Below are 26,132 nucleotides of genomic sequence, written 5' to 3'. Positions count from 1 at the left end.
AGGAGCTCTAGATATATTTAGAATGCAAAAGCGTATCATTCGTTGTTTATTGGGCATGACCTACAGAACTTCCTGTAGACCTTACTTCTGCAAACTAAAAATACTCACCCTTCCCTCCTTATACTTTTCTTCCTTGGTGTTATTTGTGAAGAGACACAATCATTTGTTTGTTGAGAATAGGGCAATGAACGCTGAGGATGTGACTATGATTACACGACATAGAAGCGATCTCCGCATTCCATTGCATAATTCAGCTTACTATGAAAGAGGTATTCAGCTTACTATGAAAGAGGTTCTCATTATATGGCCATCAGGGCTTATAGAATGTTACCTGCTGATATTAGAAGCATTGAATCTACAGTCCAATTTAAAAAAGCTGTTTACCACTGGTTGCAGATTAAATGTTTTTATAATTTTACTTTTGGATAATAATTTTAACTTGTGTTAGATATTTAGAATATTTATTTTAAATTTTGTTATTTTGTTTATATAAGTATATTGCCTCTATGAATTCTAGATAAGAAAAATTAATGTACCCTATGGGAGCTAGATCCTCCTTTGTATGACGTTGCTTTGTCGTCCTGTATACGATTTTGTTGGCAAATAAAGGATATTATTATTATTATTATTATAAGAATGATATACGTATGCTTTTAGAAAAAAAGAGATTTGGATTGAATTGGGAAGAAATTATTCCACTATCCACTTCCCGTTTTTGCAATAAGGTGTTTTAAGAAAATTTGGAGGTAATAGACGACGCTGACGATCCGGAAGAAGAGTGTCTTTGTCTTGAGGAAGAAAAGGAACTAAAGCATATCTAAAATATAAGAATAAAACCTTTTGTTATTTTTAATAAATAAATCTTTCTCCTGCATTGAATTTTGTTAAAAACCCCTAAATAGGTTTTATATTTTTATTTGTTGTTAAAATACTAATGAAAAAAACGTTAAATAATAAATTCTAACTAAAAAACTAAAAAATAGGTATTATTTCAAAATTCCATATTTAGAGGAGTGTCTTATCAAAACGCATTTTTTTCTATATGATGAATCAAAGCGCATTTTGTCCGAGAATTTTATTAATTTTTTTTAAAACCTCTGCTATTTTTGATTGGAACAACGTAATTTTTTATATCTACGGATGTATAACTCTCGATTTTACACATTATTTTACTCTAAACCATTTTGGTTTAGCTGTAAATCGTTTTTGCTCATTATTGAGAAACTGGATTTAGGTGACATAATGCGCTTTGATAAGTCACTCCTTAATTTAAAAAAAGGCGAAAAATATTTAAGAACTTGAAAAAAATATTAAAAAATTACAAAATTGCAAGATAAAGGAAGAAGGATATATATAATAATGATGTATAATGTAATAATTGTGATATTAAATATTTAAAGCATTAGAGATTAGGTGGAAGTATTTATAAAGTATAAGGCGTGAGAAGATGAGAAACTAATTCTGAGATAAACCATAAAAGTACACATAGAAAGAATTTTAACTGCCCAGTCAATATTGAAAACCAAAACAAAAAATTATGCTGGTTATCTAGTATATCAGCATTAATAAGAAACGTACGATTCGAATTTTCCGACTACTTTTGGGCTAACAAAATATAAATTAGAGATCAATGTCGTAGAAGCCTATTTAACGCAAATTGATTTGAAGCAGTTATTGTTATTTAATCGCTCTCATGTGAAAATAGCTTAAGGGCCACTTACTGACTATGAATGACGCAAATGTCATGTGTCAGGTTTCAGTGCTGTAGCTTGTAGCGTCCATTTTTCTTATCGGCTGTATCCATTATCCAATCTTTCCTGTCTCCTGTCATCTAGCATCCGAAATTCGTGCGTGTTCCATCTCGGACTGTTTTGCAAGTTTATACCTGCTTTTGCTATTTGGCTGGTCAAAGTCAAAACCTGCAACTAAATAAATAACCTGCAAATCCGTTTTGAAAACACAAAACAAACTATTTACGTATAGTTTTACCTAAATTCGTACTTAAATATGCCACCTGTATAGGGTCCCAATTGTCTGAGCAATATCCTTTTTTTGCTTTTTGTTTCATTATTTTACTAGTGCATGGACAACAGGCTTTGTCAGACTAAGAAATGGACTCAAAATGCTTTGTACCAGAGTGCAACAGATCTGTAGGCGTCCTATTCCCAAAGAATGCAGAGGTTAGAAATAAGTGGCTTCGGGAATTAGGACTGGAAGATTACAAGCCAGATTCAAAAAGCTTTATATGCCTCAAGCACTTCGGAGCTGATGGTACAGTATTTACACTTATCTGAGCTAACTTTAACCATCTTTTAATGTAATTTTCCCCCTTAAATACAAAATTTAGCTGGTATACTGTTAATACCCTTATGGATAGTAATAGAGCTTCCAAATCAAAAACTTTTTAAATCATCACTATCACCTCCTCAACTTAATAAACATAGAGTCACACAAGAAAATTGTTGACATGAATATTGTAGTCCTGTGGTTGGAATCTTTGGTGTGACACTCAAATTACGAGACAGTTTTACCACTAACCAAAACTTTATTTTTACTCTCAAAAATAGAGAGTAAAAATAAACTTATAATTTAATAATATGATAATTGTAGGAATTTTCATTATTAACAAAGAAAGTTGAAAAACTGCATTATTGCTCACCCTGTGGAACAACAAATACATATTGTTTATAAACAATATATGCAAACCAACAATTTATTATTATAGACTTGCAGATAATTTGATTACCTACAATTTGATATACTAAAAGCTATTGTGTGTACAAAAATGAATGACATAAGAAAAAACCAAATAAACAAATAAGTTAACAATTTAGATTGTTGCTCACAACATTTTAGTTGCACAACTTCACCTAAGAGTCATGCACCAACATCGGCTGTACCGCAACAGTAAATTTGAAACCTTTTGTTTTTCATAGTCATTATTAATATGGGAAAGAACATTGCTATAAGCCTCTCAAAAGATTTAAATAGAGTTGCAAGTGGTCGCACATACCTGCAATACAAAAAGATCAGAGCATTGACTATCTGAAAACCATTAGATTTTAAGATACAGCATGATAACATTTTAAGAAAAAAAATTTTTTAATCTTATTTTTCATGATAAATTTCCCATTCCTGTAGATAATTTTCTGAAAATTAGTAGGTAGTTTCTTGGCATCTAGTACTATTTTTTAATACATAGTTCATTTTTCATTTTACCAGTATGTACCCCATATGGGCTGAACCTAGTGAACTCTTTAATAAAAATGGTGTGTCACAATTGTTCTACCTTCATGATATAGATAGTAAAGTTAAGTATCTGACTCCTAATATAAAGTTTTTATTTGATAAGCATGCTCTCGTAAGGTCCATTAGAGTGACTAAGCCTTATGCACCATGGTTGACTTATGCAATAAGAGGTTGAATGAGGGAAAGGGACAAGGCAAGGCTCAAATGTAAATTAAACAACTTACTAAGAATTCTATACGTAAGGAAAAGTTGGCTTATTTGTAATATTTGGAGACACAAAAGGCTCAATGAAAAGTTTGGCAAACTTTAAGAGACCTCAATGTTTATGTTCCTACAAATACAGTTATTCAGATTTCTCCTGAATTGGTAAATGTGGAAGAGATGAATACATATTTCTACAGCGTTTTTAAAAAATCAAACAACTGTGATAATAAAGTAGCATATTATAATAATAATAAAATAAGGGAAGGCATACAATTTACTTTCAAATTGGTCGATCCCTCTGATGTGTTTAAGTATGTGCAGAGTATTGGGTCAAATGCTGCAGGTATTGATGGCATAACACTTCAGATGGTGAAACTGTGTTTGCATGTGATAATATTACATATAACTCATATTGTCAATAGTTGTCTCGAACATGGTCATTTCCCAAATTGCTGGATCTCTTGTTACCCCACTACCTAAAAAACATGATCCATGACGACATTGTAAAAATTCAAGATAGGCAAATGGCTGCTATATTGATTTTGATAGACTACTCTAAAGCCTTTGATGTTATTGATCATGAGTTGATGTGTGCCAAGCTATCATATTATGGTTTTGGGAAGGTTGAAATACTGTTCTTTAGGTCATATTTAACAGGTCGTTAGGATAGGTGGTGAGACATCGCAGAGTAGAAACATTATTTCGGGAGTGCCACAAGGCTCCATACTTGGCCCTTTGTTGTATGTTATTTATACTGCAGATATGTTTTCTATTGTATCAACGCACATGCAAGCATATGCGGATGATACACAATTATTATTTCAGTTTAATCCAGACTGTCCTGATAATGCTGCTGAGATTTTAAATTCAGATTTATCTAATATTTTGCGATACTCAATGGAAAGTAATCTGACAATTAATCCTGCAAAAACTAAAATGTTACTGTTTTGTTCTGAAAAGAAAAGGGGCATACTAATGAATCGACTTAATATTCAGATTGAAAATACTCGGTTGACTTCTGCTAACTGTGGTAAAAATTTGGGTTTGTGTATAGATGTACAGCTTAATTTTGAACAACATTTAAAATCTTTACTAAAAAGAAGTTATGTGAGAATGAAGCTTTTATATGCTAGCAGACACCTTTTTAATTTTAAAACCAGAAAAAAATTGTGTGAGTCACTTATTATGTCTATTTATTCGTATTATTTCATAGTATATTATCCATTCTTACATGTAGTAAATAAAAAACGGATACAATACGTTCAGAATATATGCTCTAGATTTGTTTATAAATTAAGAAAATTTGATCATGTCTCAGAAAATATAAAAGAGTTGGGTTGGCTTAAGTGTGATAACTGGTATAATTTTAACTTGACTCTATTTTCTAGAAAACTAAATATGTGTCAACAACCAGTATATTTGTTTAAAAAACTAATTTATAGGGAGGCTGTGCATAATCGCTTTTTGCGAGATAAAAATTATTTAACAATGCCACAACATAGAACTTCTTTTTTTAAAAAGAGCTTCAGTTATAATTGTGTTAACTTATATAATAACTTACCTCTTCAATTTAAGGTATTCAATACTGGTTATTTAAGGTCTAAGTACAAGAGGTATTTATTAGATGTGCAGTAGATTTTTAGAACTTTTTTAGTGACAGATATATTGTATGTATATATGTACTGCATTGTTATATTGTTATGGTTGGTTAAAACTGTTTTATCCTCAGTGTTATCTCTTAAAAGCATTCTATTGGACTTTCTCTGTTAACATTTAAAGATGGTGAACTTAATATCTGGAGAATTGGTTGTGTGGAAGAATGACCAGGAGGCTACACTTCGCCAGTTGCGCTATTCTTGTGCATATGATGTCAGTGTACATTTTCATATGTTTTTGCATTGTATGTGCAAAGAAATACTTGAATAAATGCGTTATTTATTTATTTGCTGTTTTTTCTTCAAATAAAAAATATTTTCCAAATCCTCATTTAATTTAGAGTAAATTTCGTCTCTTGGCTTTGTTTTCACTGATGTTTGGACAAAAAAAACCTTGCTTTTAATGTGGAATTTGGTACCAGCAAGTAAATTTTTGCCATTGTTAAAAATAAGATTTTTTCTTAAAATTTTTATCACCCTGTATCTCAAAATCTAATCATTTTCAGATAGGGGTTTATGGTGCAAACTTGCTTATTTTGAGCCCTTCTACAACCCCTCCAAGTTTGTCCCACTTAGTATGAGACACACTGTATATATTGAATATTATTGAATTAGTATTGACTCCTCTTGACTGTTGTTTGTAGATAATTTTGAAAAATATGTACTTCTAAATCTTTCTTTCATATTTATTTTCAAATTACTGTATCATAATATCTTACCAATTTTATAACAATAATAAAGCATGTCTTGAATTTTCATTATTACTTTTAGGTCAGCCATGTAGAAATTGGAAGGAGACTAAATCCAAAGGAATATCTAATAATGGTAAGAATATTTTCATGGAAAATCTCCTTAAACATATCTAAATACAATAATTTTAAAGTAGGAAATGGCAACATATAACAAAAGTATAGGAAGAGCTATAACTTGAGAAAAAAGAAATTAAGATTGCATGATTTTGTTAGTACACAATTCAGTCCATGAAATACCATTTTTTTTCTCCTTTTTCAAAAAATGTAAGCGATTATCAGTCTAATATGAATGCAATTTCAGTGTTTTTTCTTTGTAGTCTATCAGAATAATCTGTGAAAAATATACACTGATGTTGATTTTATGTCATATTGAAAAATGAAATCTGTACAAGATTCCGTTTGTCTGTACCTTATCAATAAGAGGAAAAAATTTATTATAGGAATCTGAGTAGAGTCTTGATTTTGGGGTTCAATATTTTTTATAGGCTTGCATTTTATGTGCGTGAACCTTTTACATTAATTGTGAAGGATTTTTTTAAATTATAAAAATTAAAAGCTGAAATGCATTGAAAAAATACTTCCATTGGCTTGTTAAGATACCGAGTACCGAAAGAAAATTATTTTCAACCAGCTGAGTGAAATTCAAAAGGTCATAGTTCTTAGCATTGCAAATCTTGAAATAATATTTTTAAATACTCAATTTAGTACTTCCCAGATCACACTCATGATACTTTATGATCTTAATCAAAAGTGAACAAACGGTCTTCTTAAACAATTTTAAATATTTTCATTGCAGATACATCGCAAGAAGTCATAGATCCCAAAAAGTTGGAGACTCTAAAAAAGCTTTCAAAATCAAATAGTAAATCTCGAAGAGGGAACAGATACCAAGAAAATGCTGGAAGTGAGTCAGATGAGGTGTCAGGTAACTTGGAACTTATCATTATCATGTGACACATGTTAATATTGTTATTCTTTACTTAGAAACTTCTCATCAAGGGCGCGGGAGAAAATGTCGTTTATGTCTGACTACCTCCACCAATGTTAAAAATCATGTTTTTGATAAAATAACTACATCAGTCACTATCGCTCAAGCTGTTACAATTTGTCTCGTTCCCTTACAGGTAAGGTATTTTTTAAAAATAACTTTTAATAACAATTTGTTGCTTTAAGATATCATCCAATGACAAACTTTCAAAATATGTATGTTTTGATTGTACTAACCTCTTAAAATCTTATTACAAATTTCATGTGAAATGTTTTGAAAATGATCGGAAGCAACGTTTAGAAACTAGGAAGATGCAACATAAGAGCGAAAATGATGCAGATAGTGAATATTCAGATGAGTATTGGCATGAAGAGGGACTGAGTGATTTTGAAGAGATGTCTAATAAGTATTGTAAAAAGGTGTGTAAATTTGTATAGAGAAAAACTTGTTTGTAAAAAAATATTTTAGGACTATTCGTATAATAAATCTGGACAAAAGGATCAGACAAATGAAGACTTGATTAAAGTATTAGAGGGAAATGATGAAGTGGTTTTAACCAAAGTAAAAAAACCACCTCCTTCTATTGATGAGGCTTCTAATGATGACGAGGAATCACAATACGAGTCTCTTAATGAGGGTGACGAGACAGAAGACATCATTATTGGTAAGCCTGAGCATCGGGTATTTAATATACAGGGTGTCCCCAAAAGGTCTTTACAAAATCTCACCACATGATAAAGTCGAAATTTTTGAATCATTTTTGTTTATCTTTGTTTAGCATATTCCAAACAGCGGCGACAACAAACTTTTGAAAAAAATTGGTGTCTGATGATTATTCATCTTTTATATACTAGGTTATGTGAAATATCCGTCACTGCCAATCAAAAATATTGGTTTGTCAACTTGTTCTTGAAAGATATTTCGAAAAGTGTTAGATAATGCCTAAAAAACGATATAATAGGTATAATGAACAATCGCAGCTGATGATTTTAAATATATTGGCTTTTTTTCAACTATAAAAGGAACAAGTCCGAAACGAAATTGCACTTCAAATTGAGAATGTAATACAGTGAGCCGCAGATGCAACAAAATTGAGCACAACAACGATCGCAAATATAAAGAAGAATGGGATAAAATCAGATCAGGATTACGCAGCCCGTATATCTTCTAAGCAGAAGACAGCAAAAACCAAAATTACAACATATTTGAAACATAGAATTCGGGACACAATTTATTTTATGTAGGCCAGAAAAGAATATGTAATATTGGCAACAATAAGAGAAAAGTTCAGGGAAGAAATTGAATATTTTGAGTTTTCCATTGACTCCTTAAGAAGATGGATCAATAGTATAGGCTTCAAGTGGAAAAAATCAAATAACATAAAATATTTGATGGACTTGCCAAATATTGTTCATAAAAGAATCAATTTTTTAAGGGAGTATATCAAAAATAGAAATGTAGGTCCGGAAGGTTTTACTCCAGTTTTCATTGACGAGACGTGGATTTTTAGCAAGGGATCATTTCGTAGTAGCTGGCAAGATGACACCAAGCACACGGATTCAAGGAAAAACAGTGAAGGTAAAAATTATCTGGTTATCTTTTTGGATTTTTTTTTTTGAATAAAAACTATTGCCCTTGTAAGGGCCCTCTAACTTCATAATTTCATCTGTTTCATAGTTTCATATAATTTTTCTCTAAGACAATATGAGGGAATTTAACTCCATACACTACTCATATGTGCATGGAACATTACTTATTAATTATATTAAATTTATGTTCTGGAAGAATGATTTCTAAAAGAAGAGAATTGAATTATCTTTTATTTTTAAGGTCATCGTTATATCGTGGTCCACGCCGGAACCAAAGATGGCTTCATCAAGGGTGCAAATTTAATATTCAAGAGTGGATTAAAGACAGGAGATTATCATGACAATATGAACAGGAAAAACTTCGAAAACTGGTTTAAAACTTAGCTGGTTCCAAATCTTCCCCCAAAGTCATTTATGCATAATCATGGACAATGCAAGTTACCATTCTGGTTTATTAGAAGAGATCCCGAGAAAATTTTGGACAAAGCAGAGACTGACCGAATTGTTGAAGAAAAAGAATATTGGCTTTCCAGAAAAAGCCATGAAAGATAAAATATGAAGTATTGCAGGCAGAAACTGCCCTAGTGAAAAAAAGTACTTCCTTGATGAATATGTTAAACCTTTAGGACACAAAATTTTGCAACTGCCACTATATCATTGCCAGTTTAATGCAATTGAAATGGTATGGTCGGAATGTAAACGAAAATATGATCAATATATTTCCAATTTTAAGGGGTCACCTTCAGAAGTTCTGACTACATGGGAAAGGGTAATAAACGAAATTTCTATAGATCATTGGCAAAGATATGTTTATCATACAGAAAAGGTAATTGAAAAGGCTTGGGAGGCAATACAAGTGTGTGATGCCTATGACATTCTGCCACTTGTGATTACGACTGACGAAGACAATATCTCTGATTTCAGTTCTGACTCTGACAGTACTGACGAGATTGATTAAGCTCTTTTTAGTCTAGCAAATTTTATTTTATGATCATCGTTTAAGTATTCAATCATATCGTTGCAATTTCATTAACTTGGTAATGCAATATGGCGTGTTTTTTTTGAGTTTGTATGTTATATTTTTTGGAATGGTATTTTCATTTTAATGTGTTAACATATTCCTTCAAGCAGCATTTTTTTTCATGAGCAAGTAAATTAAATTGTCAGTATTTAAATTCAAATTGTCAGTATTTAAATCCCAGTGAGTTAAAATAATTGTATACCATTATTCACAATTTTTGTAAGCTCGGTTTTGTTACGTCTACTGCTCGTGCCGAATTCTACTTTTTAAATATGTTGTGGATTTGGTTTTTGCGGTCTTTTGCTTGGAAAATATATGAGTAGCGTAATCCTGATCTGAGGATTATCCCATTCTTCTTTATATTTGTGATCGTTGTTGTGCTCAATTTTGTTGCATTTGCGGCTCGCTCTATCATATTCTCAATTTGAAGTGCAATTCCGTTTCGGACTTGTTGTTTATGTCCCATTATTTATGATTAATTATAATAATATTTGTTAATTGTTAAGTTTGTTAATAATACAATAAATACTACAAGATTTTTTTAAATTTTTTGGGAATGAAAGTATATACACGAATATAAAAATATAATAATATGCCGCTAAAATAAATCACTGGTTAATTTCTGAACGTATAAAAATACATAGCAGACTATTAATTTCTGAAGGCGATGGTAAAGTTTCTAACCTAATATTGATTGGCAAAAATATCTACGTTATTATTTTACGTTTATACTACGTTTTTTCTCACCTGGATGACGTAACTACAAATGGGTATAATTTCGACTTTACACAGAAGATGAAGCTCACTCACATTCTATAAATAACATTGAAAATAAGCATGCGAAAAGTTTCAGTAGTTCTATTTGAAATATACCGTCTAAGAAATAAAATGTACGAGCTTCATCTTTTACTTGATTCATGTGATTTTCCTGATATTGTATTACTAACTGAGCACTGGTTAAAGCCTAACGAATGTTTCTTAATTTGATTATATTCCTATATGAATTTTTTGTCGGTAACACATACATAGAGGAACAGCTATTTTAGTTAAACAAACAATTGAAACTTTTTTCTGTAAAATTAATAAGTATGATAGCTTTCTGTTAGAGAAAGTTTTTAAATTCTCCCTTTGTTTTTATAAGTGATTTAATTTATATGTTCTTTGTGTTTATAGACCACCCACAGGAGATATTGGTATGTTCCTGGACAAACTTGATTCTCTATTATCCCAATTGTCTCTACACTCCATAGTTATATTGTCTGGTGACTTTAATATTAACTTCACTGATGTAAGCTTGCTATCATATCGTACATCCCTTTTAAGTATATTGGAATCTTATGACTTAAAGATGCATGTTCTTTCACCCACACGTATAACATCCTCATCTGCAACTACTATTGATTATTTGTGTACACATTTAAATGATGTGTCATGTAGAGTACTCTCATCTGGTATTTCTGACCATGAAGACATTCTCGCTAGGATTCCATGCAACACTGTATTTCCTTCATCTCATTATATAGGAAGAATTTTCAGCAGAGCAAGTTACAATGCTTTTTCTTCTACTACAGCTTTGGTTAATTGGAATGGCTCCTGACCCGTTTACTTTGTTATTTCATGTGCTATGTGACAAAATCAATCAGTGTTTTCCTAAAAGGAGGCTTAAAATGAAAAATAGAAAACCATGGGTTACAGCAGGCCTCAGAACTTCAGCTAAAAATCTCCGTTTTTTGGGCAGAGAGAATGTTGGTCAATTATAAATGACTTCAGGCATTCTCACAAGAAAGTTTCAGAGCCAGAAATAAGACCAAATAGTTTAAATGATTATTACTGTAATATTCCTCATTTATTGATCAAGGATGTGAATACTAATATCACCGTCTATAGATTACAACAAGTCAGACCACTCGAGCGGCCCTGAAATCGATTGCCCCACCCCCTGTTCCTCACCTCGCCATGCATCGGCTGGGTAGAACCCAGGTTTAGTTTTCGCAAGTACGTTAACTTGTGTGCATCCGTTTCGCGAGAGAGTTTTTGCTTGTAGCGTTTTAGACAATAGTTTGGTTACATACTACTTGTATAAATATAATTACCCAATAATAAAGTAGTATGTATTTCATCACTATATGTTAAATATTTTGTTCTGTATTTTGTGGTTTACATAAAAGCATTACGATCTTAAAAAATAGTTTATTATTAATTTTCTCTTCCTAATGTTACTGGAATAGTTTTAGCTGATTTTACAACCTATTATCCCAAACCAACACACCCCACTTCTTTTTGTCGGCCACCAATGTCGGCGTTTAAGACCCGGTAAATTTTGATATTTTAACATATTTTATATATATTTACTATATCCACAATTGAATACAAAGTATATAATTTACAAAACTACTTATTTAGCGCTTATTATGATAATTGTTATTCTTTTGCGCTTTTGTATTTTTAAAACGACCTAATTCAAAAATTAAAATAACCCATACCATATTTAAATTATTTTATATTTTTTAGTGCGTTTAAATGTGTTTTTTAATTGTTTATTTATTTTGATTTTAGATTTATTTTTTGATATGACTCCTAAAAATGTAGCAAATTTAAACAATTCAACAAGTAAGGTTTTTTTTTAAATTCACTGTTTATATATTATATTTGACTTAAAAGGCAGCCATTTTGAATCCGCCATATTAAACGCTTCCAATTTATTTAAAAGTTCAAATTCATTGAACTGATCAAAACTTCTAGATACACCAATTTTAGAAAAGGGAAACTCAAAAACATTTTAAAAACTGTCCTTGTTATCGAAAGCCAAGCACCTACAAAATTTGAAAACAATCTGACAAGTAGAAGTTATAGTTTAAATAGAATTCTTAGATTTGTTATATACATACATACAAACATTGCTACATAAAGGCAAAGAAGTGAAGCTAATATAAAAAATGTGTAAAAACGTTAATAATTAAGAAACACTGTCATATAAACACATTCTATTCCAGTCCTATAAAAAAAGTTCTTATTTTATGACTTAAAATACTTCTTATGAATACTCCTCATATAAAAATAATTAGCGCGCCTCAGAATTTGCTTTCATCGATATTTATGATAAACCCTGGTAAACGCTCGTACGCAGCAAACAGCGGGATTCAAGGTCAATTTTGCTTTAACACGGGCGGTATAGGAAGTGGTCTGACTTGTTGTATTCTATAGACGGTGCTAATATTGATCCTTTGCATTATATTCAACAAGGGTCAGTTCAGAATTCTTTTTTCTTTTATCCTGTTAGCCTTACTGACGTTGAAGATGCAATTAAAAGCTTAAAAAACCATAAATCAGCTGGAGCTGATGGAATATCATCAAAATTACTACTCCTTTTGCCTGACTCAGCATTGAGTGCCTTAGCTTCTGCTATAAACAATTTCTTTCATAATAGCATTTTTCCAGCATGTTTGAAAGAGGCAGTGGTTATCCCTCTTTATAAGGGTGGAGATTTGAGTGAGCCTTGTAATTTCCGTTTTTTTCTATATTATCTACCCTCTCCAAGATAGTTGAAAAACTTGCAAAAATCAGAATTTTGTCTTTTTTGCAACATAATTGCATTTTATCTGCATATCAGTTTGGATTTCAAACAGGAAAAGGGACTCATGCGCTGTTTTCGGCTTTTTGGAGAGTGTCTATGTGTCCTTAAATTCTGGAGAGTTCGCGGCGGCAGTGTCTTGCGATTTATCCAAAGCATTTGATTGTGGAGATCTTGGAATACTGCTGTCTAAGCTCAATAATTATAGCTTTAGAGGTGTGTCTTTGCAATGGCTGGAATCCTATCTGTCTAATCGTACCCAAAGAGTCACAGTATCTGGATGTTTATCCGATTCCAGATCCCTTAAAACTGGAGTACCTCAGGGTTCAGTGTTAGGACCACTATTATTTTTGCTCTATGTAAATGATTTGGGTTCATTAAAACTGTAGGGCAAAGTGGTTCAGTTTGCTGATGATACCACTATTTTATGGAATCATAGAGATTCCGATAATGTTAGAGGCCAGGTTTTTGAGGATCTTAAGATTTTATCGGAGTGGTGTGCTGCAAACAGGCTTGTATTTAATGTGGGCAAAACCTTTATTATGGTATTTAAGTGTGACGTTCAGAGCCTTATGTTTAGTGAAAACTCTTCCCTTGCAATACAAAGAAAGCTGTAAGTTCCTTGGTATTACCATTGATGGTCGCCTTCGCTTCGAAGATCATATCCTAAATCTTGCATCAAAATTATCCTCTGGATGCTTTGCAGTAAGTATGGCGGGGCATGAGCTGGTAGGGGTAGTTGCACGTTCAGTGTACTTTTCTCTTATTGAGTCCCATCTTCGTTATGACTTGCATTTTTGGGGTTTAAGTAACAAGGAATTATTAAACATAATTTTTGTGATTCAAAAAAGGCAGTTAGATACCTATGTTCCGCTGGATTAAGAGATTTTCTCTTTATATCTCAAAATCCTAACTCTTTTTTCTCTTTTTATTTTAGAAACAACTACTCTTATTCATAAATGTCCTAAGCCTCCCTCTAACACTAGTCATATGACTCGCCAGGTTAACGATTTTCCCTTACCAATCCCTACATCCTCCCTCACCAAGAACTCACTTATATACCTTAGCAAAAAAATTTACAACTATGTTCCTCTATGTATCAGACAAATTTTAGAAGTTAAAAAATTCAAAAAGGAATTAAAATCACTTTTATTATCCAGGGCATATTATAGCCTTGACGATTTTTTTAATGATACCTTTTGACCTGTGCTCTGACATCATTTTAGTGTTTTAGTTTTGTTTCCTATTAAATATTTTAATTTACTTCCTCTAAATCCTGTTTTATTGACAGCTTTACTTATTTTTTAATCAAATTTATCTAAAAGATGCTTTTTTTTTTAGTTTTTTCAATCTGTTTTATTATAATTAATCTTCGAAATGTGTGTAAATTTTATAGTAAAATGTTTTAGATGTTATGTTTGTTTGAAATTTGAAATATAAAGTGAATTTGGATTTTTTTTTAGGATGCTTGTACACAAGATTTTGTTTTGTGTTTTTGAAGGTGAAGGTTTCATTTTGTTTTGTCTTACGTAATATAGCACATTTTCTTTCTTTCTTTCTTTCATAGTCTTGAGATCAAAGTAGGCCAATTTAAAGCAATTTACCTTTGTTTGAAATTGCTTCGATGCCGACCTACAGGACGTTAAATTTAAAAAATGAAAATCGATCTATTAGTCTATTTTTATTATTTCTGGTTGTAAAAAAAATTAATAATTTTTAATATTAAAATAGGACCTATTAAACAGGCTTATGCATCCCCTACATTCCCTACATGTTTCGGACACAGTGGTGTCCATCATCATGGGATATTAAAAGGAAATAGTTCTGAACAAAAGACAAATAGACACAGAAAAAACTTTAAAATTAATATAAGTTAGACTTACAAAGGTTTAAAATTGGTATTGGATATACGCCCCAGGACTTAATTACATGTCAAATCACCCTCTTATAGTTTTTATTACATATAAGCTAAGATTTTTACGTGATTTTTATGCTATATGAAATTGAAAGTTTCTGCTCTATAAGTCAATGAGTTAATCAGCATATTAAAAAACAAATATTGTAAATTACCTTGAAGAAAAAAATATAATCGTAACGAAAGATCCAATAATCAAATATCAAACGAGCCTACTAGCATATTAGAATTTTGAACAAAAAAATATTCCAAGAAAAAAATAAAGATATTATTAATAGCACACTGTTTTCTATATATTTTCAGTAAATTTTTGTAATTCAATGTAATAACCAAATATGGTAATAAATAGTAAAAATAAAAAAATATCGCAATAGATTGTTACTTGTTACTGGAAAACACTTCAATAAACATTTTGATGAGGGTGTCGAATATATATGAAAAACCAAGCATGTTATAATTGCTGCTTGCATGCATACTTTAATTAATTCACATATGATATTAGGTTTTTAAGAAGTTTTTTCAGAGCATTACTCGGCACATTACAAACTCCGAATACGCATACTACTTATACTGTTTTCCTCAACTTATTCTTAAATTTATTCATTCGAAACGATCATTAAATATTTATTCAAATAAATCATGTATAAAAAGAAGTAGATGGCTCTTCTCCTTTGAAAATGTACATAGATAAATATATGAAATTATTATTAAGGCTAATTAAATTGAATATTTTTATCTATAAATCTTAGAAATGGTCGATGATAATGATCAGTCGCCTGAATCTTCGCCACCGCCCATAGACCTACCGGAAAACATAACTATAAGAAGGGTGCAAAATGGTGTTAAAAAACCAGAAAAACGAAAAATTTGTGACAAAAGTGACAATGAAAACGGACGAAAACAAAGACGTATTTTGCCAAAAGCGGAACCTGGGACTGTTTTTCCTGGGGAAAAAAATTGGCAGGTGATAAAATTACTCCTACATAATTTATTTAAAAATATACAAATCCATCATTTCTACATTTTAGAATCAATCTGTTAACACTTACACCTCTCCCTTGGGAACTTATCAGGCTTCTCAAATTAAGTATGTTGCGAATTCCACATTTATATTGGCCGGAAACTATCTGTATAAACTGGGACTAAGGCTAAATCAAGAAAGGTTTAAAAAAATGTTTTAACTATTAAGCAGAGTTGTAATAAAAAGTTTTTAGGCGTTTATCTTGCGCAAAATTAAAATGTCCAGCTCAGGCAATTCAGAAACAGCTTGCTCCGAAAGAATACGCACAGAAAATTACCGTAAAGGTAGGCCACAATCATCCAGAACCTGATGAAGATGAGAGAAAAATCCAAATGTTTTATCATTTGTTGTATTTGGACATGAAAAGACAGAAGCATTTCAATTTTAAAACGCATTACGATGAGATGTGCAAGCTGTGAGTAATATTAATTAATTTGTCATTACAGTGTAGTTATTTAGGTTGTTGTTTTTTGTCATTGTTAGTAGTTTGAAGTCGTAGTAAACATACATTTTTAAAAATTTTACATAGTCATTAGATTTAGTAGTAAATAAGTAGTGCTTAAGTAGTCTTTTTTAGTAATGTTTTTTTGTATTGCTTTATTGACAAATCGATAAAGTTAATTAACTTAGACAAAATACAAGAAATTTTAGTTTTCTAGCTAAATTAGGAATTCGAAACATCCGGACCGATTATCAAAATTGGTAAAAATAGTAAAACACGCAGTATCTCGTAAAAAGGCATTATTGACTACTCAAATTTGGTTGATACGAAACAATCTACTTGACCTACGTAGGCACTTGAAGTTTGTATAGGGTCTTTCCCCACATATTGACCCTCCCTGCAAGGGTAATGCGAAAAGTTAAAAAAAAAATTAATACAAAACTTTTGGGGTTTTACTTTAAATTTTTGAATCCGATGTCAAAAATTTTTTTTTTTCGTTTAGAAACGTCAAATTTTGACAGATGATCAGTTTTTTCTTATGGAACACCCTGTATATGACTTCATAGTAAAAAAGAGTCGAATTTTCTGATTTTAAATATATATAGATATCATCTATCGCGGTAATAATTTTTCTGCGGAGCTCCTCCACATTTTCAGTTCTCTGTTCGTAAACTTTATTTTGCAGGTAACCGCACAGAAATGAATCAAGAGGTGTCAGGTCTGGACTGTTTGATGACCAACGAATTGGCCCAGTTCGTCCAATCCATAGGTTATATCTTTCATTTAAAAATCTCAAAACAGGTAACACATTATGCGGTGGGGCACCATCTTGATGCCAAACTATTTGCTCGTATTGCCTTATGGGTAGATCTTCAAGTTTAGCTTCAATTTGATAAGTAAGCATCTCTAGGTATCTCTCTCCCGTCAAGTTGCCGTTATAAAAAATAGGTCCTATGACCTACTGGTCATTTAAAATTCCACACCATACATGTAGAGATTGCCGCCCTTGAAACTTAATTTTCCTTGTTATTCGAGGGTTTGTTCTTGACCAAAAGCGAACATTTTTTCGATTGTAAATGCCCGCGGTTGTCATGGTGCACTCGTCGGTCCACAAAATTTTTTTAAAAAAGTTATTATCTTCTTCTTTTAGCACTAGCATCTCTTGACAAAATTCCACCCGTTTATTTCTTTGCTCTACACTTAAAGTTTGAACAGGTAATATTCGATAAGCAAAATATTTATACTTTTTTAAAGTTGAATAAATTTTTTTGGCCGATCGATCAAAGTAAATTCTGGGATTTTCCATGGAATGATTTGGGTGTAAAGTTGATTAGGGTGTAATTTTGGCTAAAAAGAAATTCAACATTTTTGAAGGGCAAATTGAGGGTGACAAAGGTAATAAAAATAAAGGAAATATAGCAAAATATGTAGACTTTGTCTAGCTAAGGAAAGGTACAGCACGTGTTGTTCGACTCGGTTGCGCAGTAAATTTGGTTACGCCGCTGCCAAAGCAACGGTATCGATCGCCCCGATTTGCATATAAACAGTGCCGTTGCGTTAATTCTTATATTTGTGTTCTGTGCCTTTTAGTGTTTATGTCTCTTTAAAATTAAAATTAAAAAAAGGCGCGCTACTGTCGCTAATCGCGCGTTATTAGGGGACAAAACTTGGCGCAACTTTGAAACAGATGGTGTACCTTTCCTTAGCTAGACAAACTCTAATTCTTCTTCTGGATCGACAAGAACTGTGCGACGTTTTCTTCGTAGAGTTTTCCTGATGCAAAATGCTCGTTCTATATTTTTAAAGTATTTTTTGCCGGTATGGCACGTAAAGGAAAGGTTCGACGATATTCCTCTCTGGCGGCATTTGCGTTATTATTTTTTTAATAAAAAATACGGACGATGTCACATTTTTCTTCATCACTGTACGGCATTTTTTAACATTTATGGGTCAACAAACAAGAAATGACAATGTCATCTCAATGATTTGTTTTTTAATAAATGTCAAACAATAATAATGCAGCACCTACCAAGATCTTCAATATATTATTTTTTTAAAGTTTGGAGCCCGATATTTCCGAAACGGTTTAATAAAACATAGTTAAACTATATATGTTTGAAATCAGAAAATTCGGTTCTTTTTAACTATAAAGTCATATACAGGGTGTTCCATAAGAAAAAACTGATCATCTGTCAAAATTTGACGTTTCTAAATGAAAAAAAAAATTTGACATCGGATTTAAAAATTTAAAGTAAAACCCCAAAAGTTTTGTATTAATTTTTTTTTAACTTTTTGCATTACTCCTGTAGGAGGGGGGTCAATATATGGGGAAAGACCCTGTACATTACCAATGAATCAACCTGTAAAAATTCTTAAAAATCAATTTGTGAATTTGCAAAAAAAGTAAAGGTAATTTAAAATCATTACGTTATTGGAGGTTATTACGGGTTCTTTTAAGGAAAAAAAATAAGGTGCGCTAAATGTGAGACAAAAATGAGAGCTTTAACATACTATAACAGAACAGAACATACATTTCAAAAGAAGTTGCTTACGTATTAATAAATCCTGGAAATATCCATCTCCATTTTTCGTGGAGGCCATTCAGTAGCATCTCTTCTTCCAATACATCATCCTGGAAACGTCTGATCCATATATTGTGTTGGTGCACCATCCTCCTAAAAAATCCCTCTACCTTCAAAATATCTGTCATTTTGATTTTCAATTATAGCTGTTAATGTCGGATCAATGGCCTCTTGTAGTATAGTACTCTTGTAGCTATTACTTTGTTTGTACTACCTCTTATAGTAGTACATTTCACGTGTCAGATTCGCAGGTAAGAAAAACATCTGTAATAAATGTGACTATTATCGTTAAAGGTGCTAGTCCAAACATTTGACTTTTGTTGGTATTAAGTGTGTAGTTTATGATATATTCCGGAATTAGAATCGGACCAATATATTGTTTATAATATTATTTCCCTAAATAAGTTAATATTAATACAAGAGTGGTCTTTGAGGGTAACCAATTCTAAGTCGATTTAGTTTATCTTATTTGGTATTAGATTTGACCCATTCAATAATCGGAAGGCCTAAAACAATAATACTAATACTACTTATATGATAAAAACCTATAACAAAGTATATGTACATCAAAAGCGGACATATTTTGAAGTGAAATTTCGTGATAAATTGAAAATTGTTTAATTATTACAAAAGTTGAGTTTGATTGCCTTTCTGAACGACATTACCCATGGTTTAGATTTGAGGATGAAGGTTGAGATTACTTAGTAGGCAATGTATTATAAATTTTTAACTGCGTTATAATAAAAGGAGCCTTGAATTTTGGTAGTTTTATGTTTTGGTAACACGAAGTTTTAAGAGTAACGTAATTCTCAACCATTAATGCTATTATGACTAGCTAACTTATCATACAAGTTTCCAGGAAGTTTGTTATAGACTTTATACGGGGTGATTTTCAACCTATGCGCATAAACTTGGGACATGGTAGATGAAGATCAATAATGAGTAATAATGAGAAAAAAATGTAGTAAAATATTTTTGGTTTCCGAAATAAAGTTAAACAAATGTCAACAGAACGTGTATCAGACGAACTTATTTTGTTTATTAATAACTGATAGTAAACAAGTCATAATGTTTGGAATTTGTTGTTTGGAATCTTTAGCAGTACTTAGTTTGTTGGTGGCTGTGATCGTTTTCGATCGTTATTTTCACACAAACAAAATAGAAGCGTCAAATGTAATGGCGCACATTTTTACAAACGAAGAACTTGTCGACATGGTTTTGGTTTACGGAGAAACGCATCAGAATGCAGTGGCAGCAGCTGATCTGTATGCCCAAAGATTTCCCCGAAGATATCACCCGAGACGTGGGGCTTTCTTACGTATTATTCAGCAGGGTAGAGAAACTGGCAATTTGCGGCCGCGGCCTGGACAAGATGGAGGAGCTATTTGATCTAGGCACATTCTAAATCTGGAGGAGGATATTTTAGAAGTTATCGAAGAACAACCTGGAATTAGCACTAGGACAATTGCAGCGCGATTTGGAATATCGCAATTTACAAGTTGGCAAATTTTAAGGCACGAGTTGCCTTACCCGTTTCATGTGCAGAGGGTACAAGCCCTACTTCCAAGAGATTTGCCGCTTCGAGTACACTTTTGTGAGTGGTTGTTACATCACCAGCAGCTAAGCCCAAACTTTACCATGAACATTTTAGTTATGGATGAGGCAAATTTTACGCGCAATGGAATTTTCAACTTTCATAACACTCATTACTGGGCTTTGGAAAATCCGCATATTACACGGAGAACATACTTTCAACAACGTTTTTCTGTAAATGTATGGGCTGGAATTCTGATCGGGATGCTCATCGTACCTTTTATTCTGGAAAATCGTTTGACTGGTGCTCGGTATTTAGAAGTTTTGCGCAACAATTTACCAGTGCTCCTTGAAAATGTGAATCTTAACGTTAGCCAGAACGAAGAAGTGGTTTCTTCATGATTGTGCTCCACCACATTTTTCACGACCAGTGCGACAACATTTAGATCGTGTGTTTCCCGGACGATGGATGGTGGCCCCCTCGCTCGCCTGACCTTAATCCATTAGACTTTTATTTGTGGGTCATATGAAAACAATGGTGTATGTAAACGAAGTTGATCAGTATCAACTTCGTTCAGCTCAGTAGCAAGAGCTACGACATCGCATAAACGCTGCCAGTGACGCAATTCACCTACTGCCTGGTTTGGCCCGTGTATGTACGTCTTCATGGATTCGACGAGCTCAAGTCTGTATCGAAAATAATGGAAACAATTTCGAACAGTTGCTTTAAATTAGTTTAAATTAAACACGTTAAAAAATACACGTTTTTTATTTAAAAAAATATGGATATCTCCAAAATTAAAAATATTTTACTACATTTTTTTTTCATTATTACTCATTATTACTCATCAGCTATCATTTCTTAAGTTTATGCGCATAGGTTGTATCCCCTGTATACTAGAATAATCATATTTAATTTAAATCCTTCATTCAGATTTAGAAATACTGGAGTAATGAGGTGAAATTTTCTTTTTTTATAACAAAACTTAAGGCAAGCATTTTATACTTGCAATCAGCCCTTTGAGCAAGGGCTGACCAAAATAGTATATGTCCATAATTTTGAAAAGATAAGACAAAAGAGTCAATAAGTTTTAGTTTAATACTGGTGGATAAAATACCCCTATGCATATCTATATGCTTTGTAAATCACTATTAACATGATTTTCAAAGTAAAGTTCGTCTTATCTGAACAATGGTATCTATATCAGCATTAAGGTTGTTTAGGGCATTCAGCTTACACAAGGGGTGGTAAAGTTGAACATCGTCTGCATATTGATGAGACTGACAAGTATTTAAAAATCCGTGCAAATCGCAAATACTTGCGAGTAAGAGGAAAATAAAAGTGGGCTTAAATACTACATTAATACACTTTCTGCGTTGTACCTATTAAATAGTCTTTCAGTATTCATGTAAGCTAAAATATGATGCAGACTGTCAAAAGTTACATCACGGCAGTTACATTTCTATTATCCAACGCCCGAAAAATGATATCCATGATAATGATAATCCATGTAGTAATGCAGTAATGTTGCATTCGAAACTCAGATTGGGTACTTGAAATTGTGGAATTAATCGTAAAAAGAATCAGTAAGTTGTTGGTGCATGTCTTTTTTCAATATTTTAGAGAAGGTGGGCAATATGATAACAGGTTGAAAATGAGACAATTCGGTTGGGTTATTATTGGGTTATTATATTGCTATAGGTATCAAAAAGATAGGCGTAGCCTATTATATTCTTTGCTATTCCAATTCAAATTTTGTTTACATGTCAAACAATTTCGATAAATACAATAATAATTTTTCTCCAAAATACTGATAATATGTTTTTTCGTCAAAAAGTAATGACTTTATTTATTTTTTTAAATATTGCCTTACTGTAATGGTATTTGTTAATTTGTTTAATTTTTATTGGGTAACTTATTTGTGGTGCTTTTTTTATTTATCGCCGATAAAATAAGTGCTGTAAGTCCCAACGAAAGTTAGCACACATGCTGTTACTGTATATGCTTCTAGAAGTTTTTACAGCCCAGAAAAAATAATTAGAACTTTTTTATTTAAGTCTTATGCACTTTCTTGTAGAACAGTCTTTTCAGACTTAAAAATTATGCCATTCTATTTTCAACTCGGTCATGCATATAAAGCGTAACCTGCCTGACTATTCTTTGTCTAGAGGTATCCACTATGAACTCGGGGTTAATTTAAATTTGGATTTACCGAAACACAAATTAACCAAAGTGGCAAACAGCCTATTAGTTTTAACAGCTAAATTATACAATAATCTTCCTATCGAATAAAAAAAATTGAGAATAATAATTTTAAAGCTTCATTGAAAATGATTTTAATTAATTCCTTTTACACCGTAACAGAATATTTAAATTGCGGGTACTTCCATACTTGGTATTTGTATGTTTTTTAAAAGCTATAGCATGGCATTGTTTTCTTATATTGTTAGTTTTTACTTAATTGTAGATTTTTTATTTTTTTTTCTTAAGGCCTTTAAAAGTTAGATGTTTTATATTTTGACATTATCTATGGAAATAAATGTTTGATATGAGTATTAATATAAAGTAATATTGTAACGTGGATTTTTTAAGAAATAATGAATTTTTTCTCGAAACTTGATTAGATATTCAAAAAAAAATGTAATTTTAGAGATCCAAGCATCATGAAACTCTTGCCGATTCGCGATGTAGTAAAAGAAATATGCAGACAAGGACCAGTCCATATTACAGAAAAAATACATACGTTTAATGACCTTTTCGCCCATATTGAAAGTGAAAACTGTAGTAAGCTACAGTTTAATCTTGAGTCAATTCAATTTTATCAGGTAATAAATAATGTTTTATCGCTCCAATAATTTTATGTTAAAAAACGCATTTTTAAGGCAAAATTTGCAACAGGTGATGGAGCAAAAGGACTGTTATTTGGCAATGAGGAAACTATTGAGAAATACTCTTCTGCTAAAGTCATGTACGTAGACTCCACTTTCGTCATTAAAACCCAAGATTTTCCGATTAATTTGGTCACTGTTTTGGCGTTGAATAATCAAGCAGTAAGTTTACGTTCTAAATAAAGATAATTGCATTAATAAAAACTTTTATTATTAAGTTTCATCCAGTATGCTTCGCCGTTGTAAATAAACATTCTCAAGAGCTATACAGGAAAATATTTGGTTTTGTTTATCATACTTTGGCTCCGAAACTGAGACCTGAAGAAATTGTCACCGAATTTGAGGCGAATCTGTATTACGCCTTAGGGGAGACTTATAATTCGGACTCTGTTATTGGTAAGTTTATATTTTTAAACTAGTATAATAAAATTAAACAGTTTATTATATATTTGTTAGAATATGTATACAATTATAATAGACAGTGAATCCGTAAAGTAGCGGATAAATTCAATAAAAATTAAATGGACCGTTTCTTGGAAAAAATTCTTGAACCCGTCGATTTTAATATTGGCTTTAGGGTTTTTCTAAGTGGAAATTAAATATACACGATGACTCAAGAAAAAGATATGACGTTGTCAATGTTTTTTAAATGGAAACCAGCATTTTGTAATTCAGAATCAGAAAGAACGCATTTTTTTTACAACGGATATGGTACAAATAAATAGTGGTTAAATGAGCAATTTTAAAGCAAAAATATATTAAAATGTAAAATTGAAGCAATACCTATCTAAATTAAATGTTGGTATTTTGGTTTTTTTAGTTGTTTTTGTCGTTGTGAATGTCAAAAAGTGAATGCATTTTGATGCAACCATTGAAAGTATTTTTACATTGGTATTTATATTTTTACCTTTGATTTTGAGAGGTGAAAGCACTTTCATTCTGCGTTTTATTAGTAACTACACTTCATTACCTTCTCTTATTGTATGAAATTCGAGAAAATTAACCGAACGTGAAATAATCGAAATCTATATCGAATAGTTCACTGAATGGCCTCCCCGATCGCCAGCTTTAACTTTCCTTGATTACTTTTTATGGAGATACTTAAAAAGTTAATTGTATATCACTAAACCAGCGAGTTTAGAAGATTTAAAAGAAGAAACCCGCCAGAAAATAAGAAATATTACTCTAGATGTCATTGACAACGTTAAAAAAGAATTTTTAAATTACTTTGGTTATTGTCAGGTTTTTAACGGTGCTCAATTCGAACATTTACTTTAAACAGGTATTTATATGATAGTCATCTTTTTTTAAGTCACCCTGTATATTTAATTTCCACGTAGAAAAACCCAAAACCAAATATTAAAATCGACAGATGCGGATTTTTTCAGAAACGCTCCATTTAATTTTTATTGAATTTATCCGCTACTTTACGGATGTACCTGTGTTATTAACAGGTATTTAAACTGTACTTTGTACTTTTATTGTAGATCGCTAACTTGTACCTTCTCGATTCTCTTGGTATTGTCAGAGAGTTCCTTTTCTGGACAGAAATCATGTTCAATTCCTTTGCGCCTGTTTCGAATATATAAAGTAATCTTTGCAAATTGTCCTCATCTTCCGATATTATCACCGCGTCGTCAGAAAAGCAAATTATTTTAAATTCTTTCATGCTCATTTTATATCTTTTTCCACAGATTTTATTTCTTTGATAATCGCATTAGGACATTAAATAGTATTGGGCTAAGACTTTCCCCTTGCCTGATTCCTGTTGAGACGGGTTGCTTATTGGAATGTTTGTTGTTTGCTTTGATAAAGGTGCTATGTTCTATGTTCATTTTTCTAATAATTTCAATTATTTTGGGATTCAAATTTCTGCCTTTTAATAATTTTAAGACATTGCTAAGTCTAACCCTATCGAATGCTTTTGCTAAGTCGATAAAGCACATAAAGGCAGGTTTGTTATACTCAATTGATTTTCCGCTATCTCCGGATCTATTTTGTCGAAACCCCTGTTATTCTTTACTGATGCCAGTCTGTAGAATTTCTTCGGCTATAACTTTTGTGAATAGCTTTGAACATTTTTGGCTATAAAAAGAGTCAGCCCCAACCTAGGATGTCGTGAATGTGCATTTCAGTTGCCCAACATAATTCTGTATAACGTTATATAAGTCTCGTTTGGTTCTACCTTTAAAAAAAAAACAACAAAAAGAAGCGTCTTTTGCCGGCGAATTTACTCCGCTAATATATTTTTTCGAATTCTATGAAGAAATTCTCCAAAAATGCTTTGAAACTCTCATTTTTTTTAATACAATAGCCAATATCAGATAGTTTCGACTGTATAATATTATACAGTACATCCGTCTGAACAAATATTTGATTGAAAATTTCCAAAAAATAATTGAATTCAAAATCTTCTAGTGTCAATAAATACATTCTAGCTGCCGAAAGATTCTCCCCATCCCAGTTTGATTGATTTTCAAGCATATCCTTAAATAGGTTTTTCAAATTAAAAAGTTCACTGAAAATTACGTTTACAGTTCTGGAGTTATAGGGTCATCGAGTCTGTACTACACGTGGTAATTTTTTAGAACAAAATCTAATTTAATTAATTTCGTTCGCTTGTCGCGTATTAGCGCTATAATAGGTGCTGCCTTCGCATCTCCATATATTTTTCATATCAAGGCAATGTCCACCTTACGAAGCCCGCATATGGGCCACCTA

At 31.8% G+C, this 26,132-nt stretch overlaps 1 protein-coding gene across 1 annotated transcript in view; it reads left to right on the top strand.

Moving 5' to 3' along the window:
* The first annotated feature begins 1,799 nt into the window (after positions 1-1,799).
* The window catches only part of LOC126744835 (uncharacterized), a 37,304-nt gene continuing 12,971 nt past the window's right edge, over positions 1,800-26,132 (top strand). The window contains exons 1-12 of the mRNA XM_050452385.1: positions 1,800-2,271; positions 5,880-5,933; positions 6,657-6,785; positions 6,845-6,984; positions 7,034-7,267; positions 7,317-7,512; positions 15,694-15,908; positions 15,973-16,106; positions 16,159-16,380; positions 23,174-23,348; positions 23,406-23,573; positions 23,630-23,807. Coding sequence (XP_050308342.1) covers positions 2,112-2,271; positions 5,880-5,933; positions 6,657-6,785; positions 6,845-6,984; positions 7,034-7,267; positions 7,317-7,512; positions 15,694-15,908; positions 15,973-16,106; positions 16,159-16,380; positions 23,174-23,348; positions 23,406-23,573; positions 23,630-23,807 — 2,005 coding nt within the window. The 5' untranslated portion in view covers positions 1,800-2,111. The remainder of the gene's footprint in view (positions 2,272-5,879; positions 5,934-6,656; positions 6,786-6,844; positions 6,985-7,033; positions 7,268-7,316; positions 7,513-15,693; positions 15,909-15,972; positions 16,107-16,158; positions 16,381-23,173; positions 23,349-23,405; positions 23,574-23,629; positions 23,808-26,132) is intronic.

This window comes from Anthonomus grandis, chromosome 15, assembly GCF_022605725.1.
Source record: "Anthonomus grandis grandis chromosome 15, icAntGran1.3, whole genome shotgun sequence".
Classification (NCBI taxonomy): domain Eukaryota; kingdom Metazoa; phylum Arthropoda; class Insecta; order Coleoptera; family Curculionidae; genus Anthonomus; species Anthonomus grandis.
Note: the sequence above shows the minus strand (reverse complement) of the source record. Positions and strands in the feature narration are given on the sequence as shown.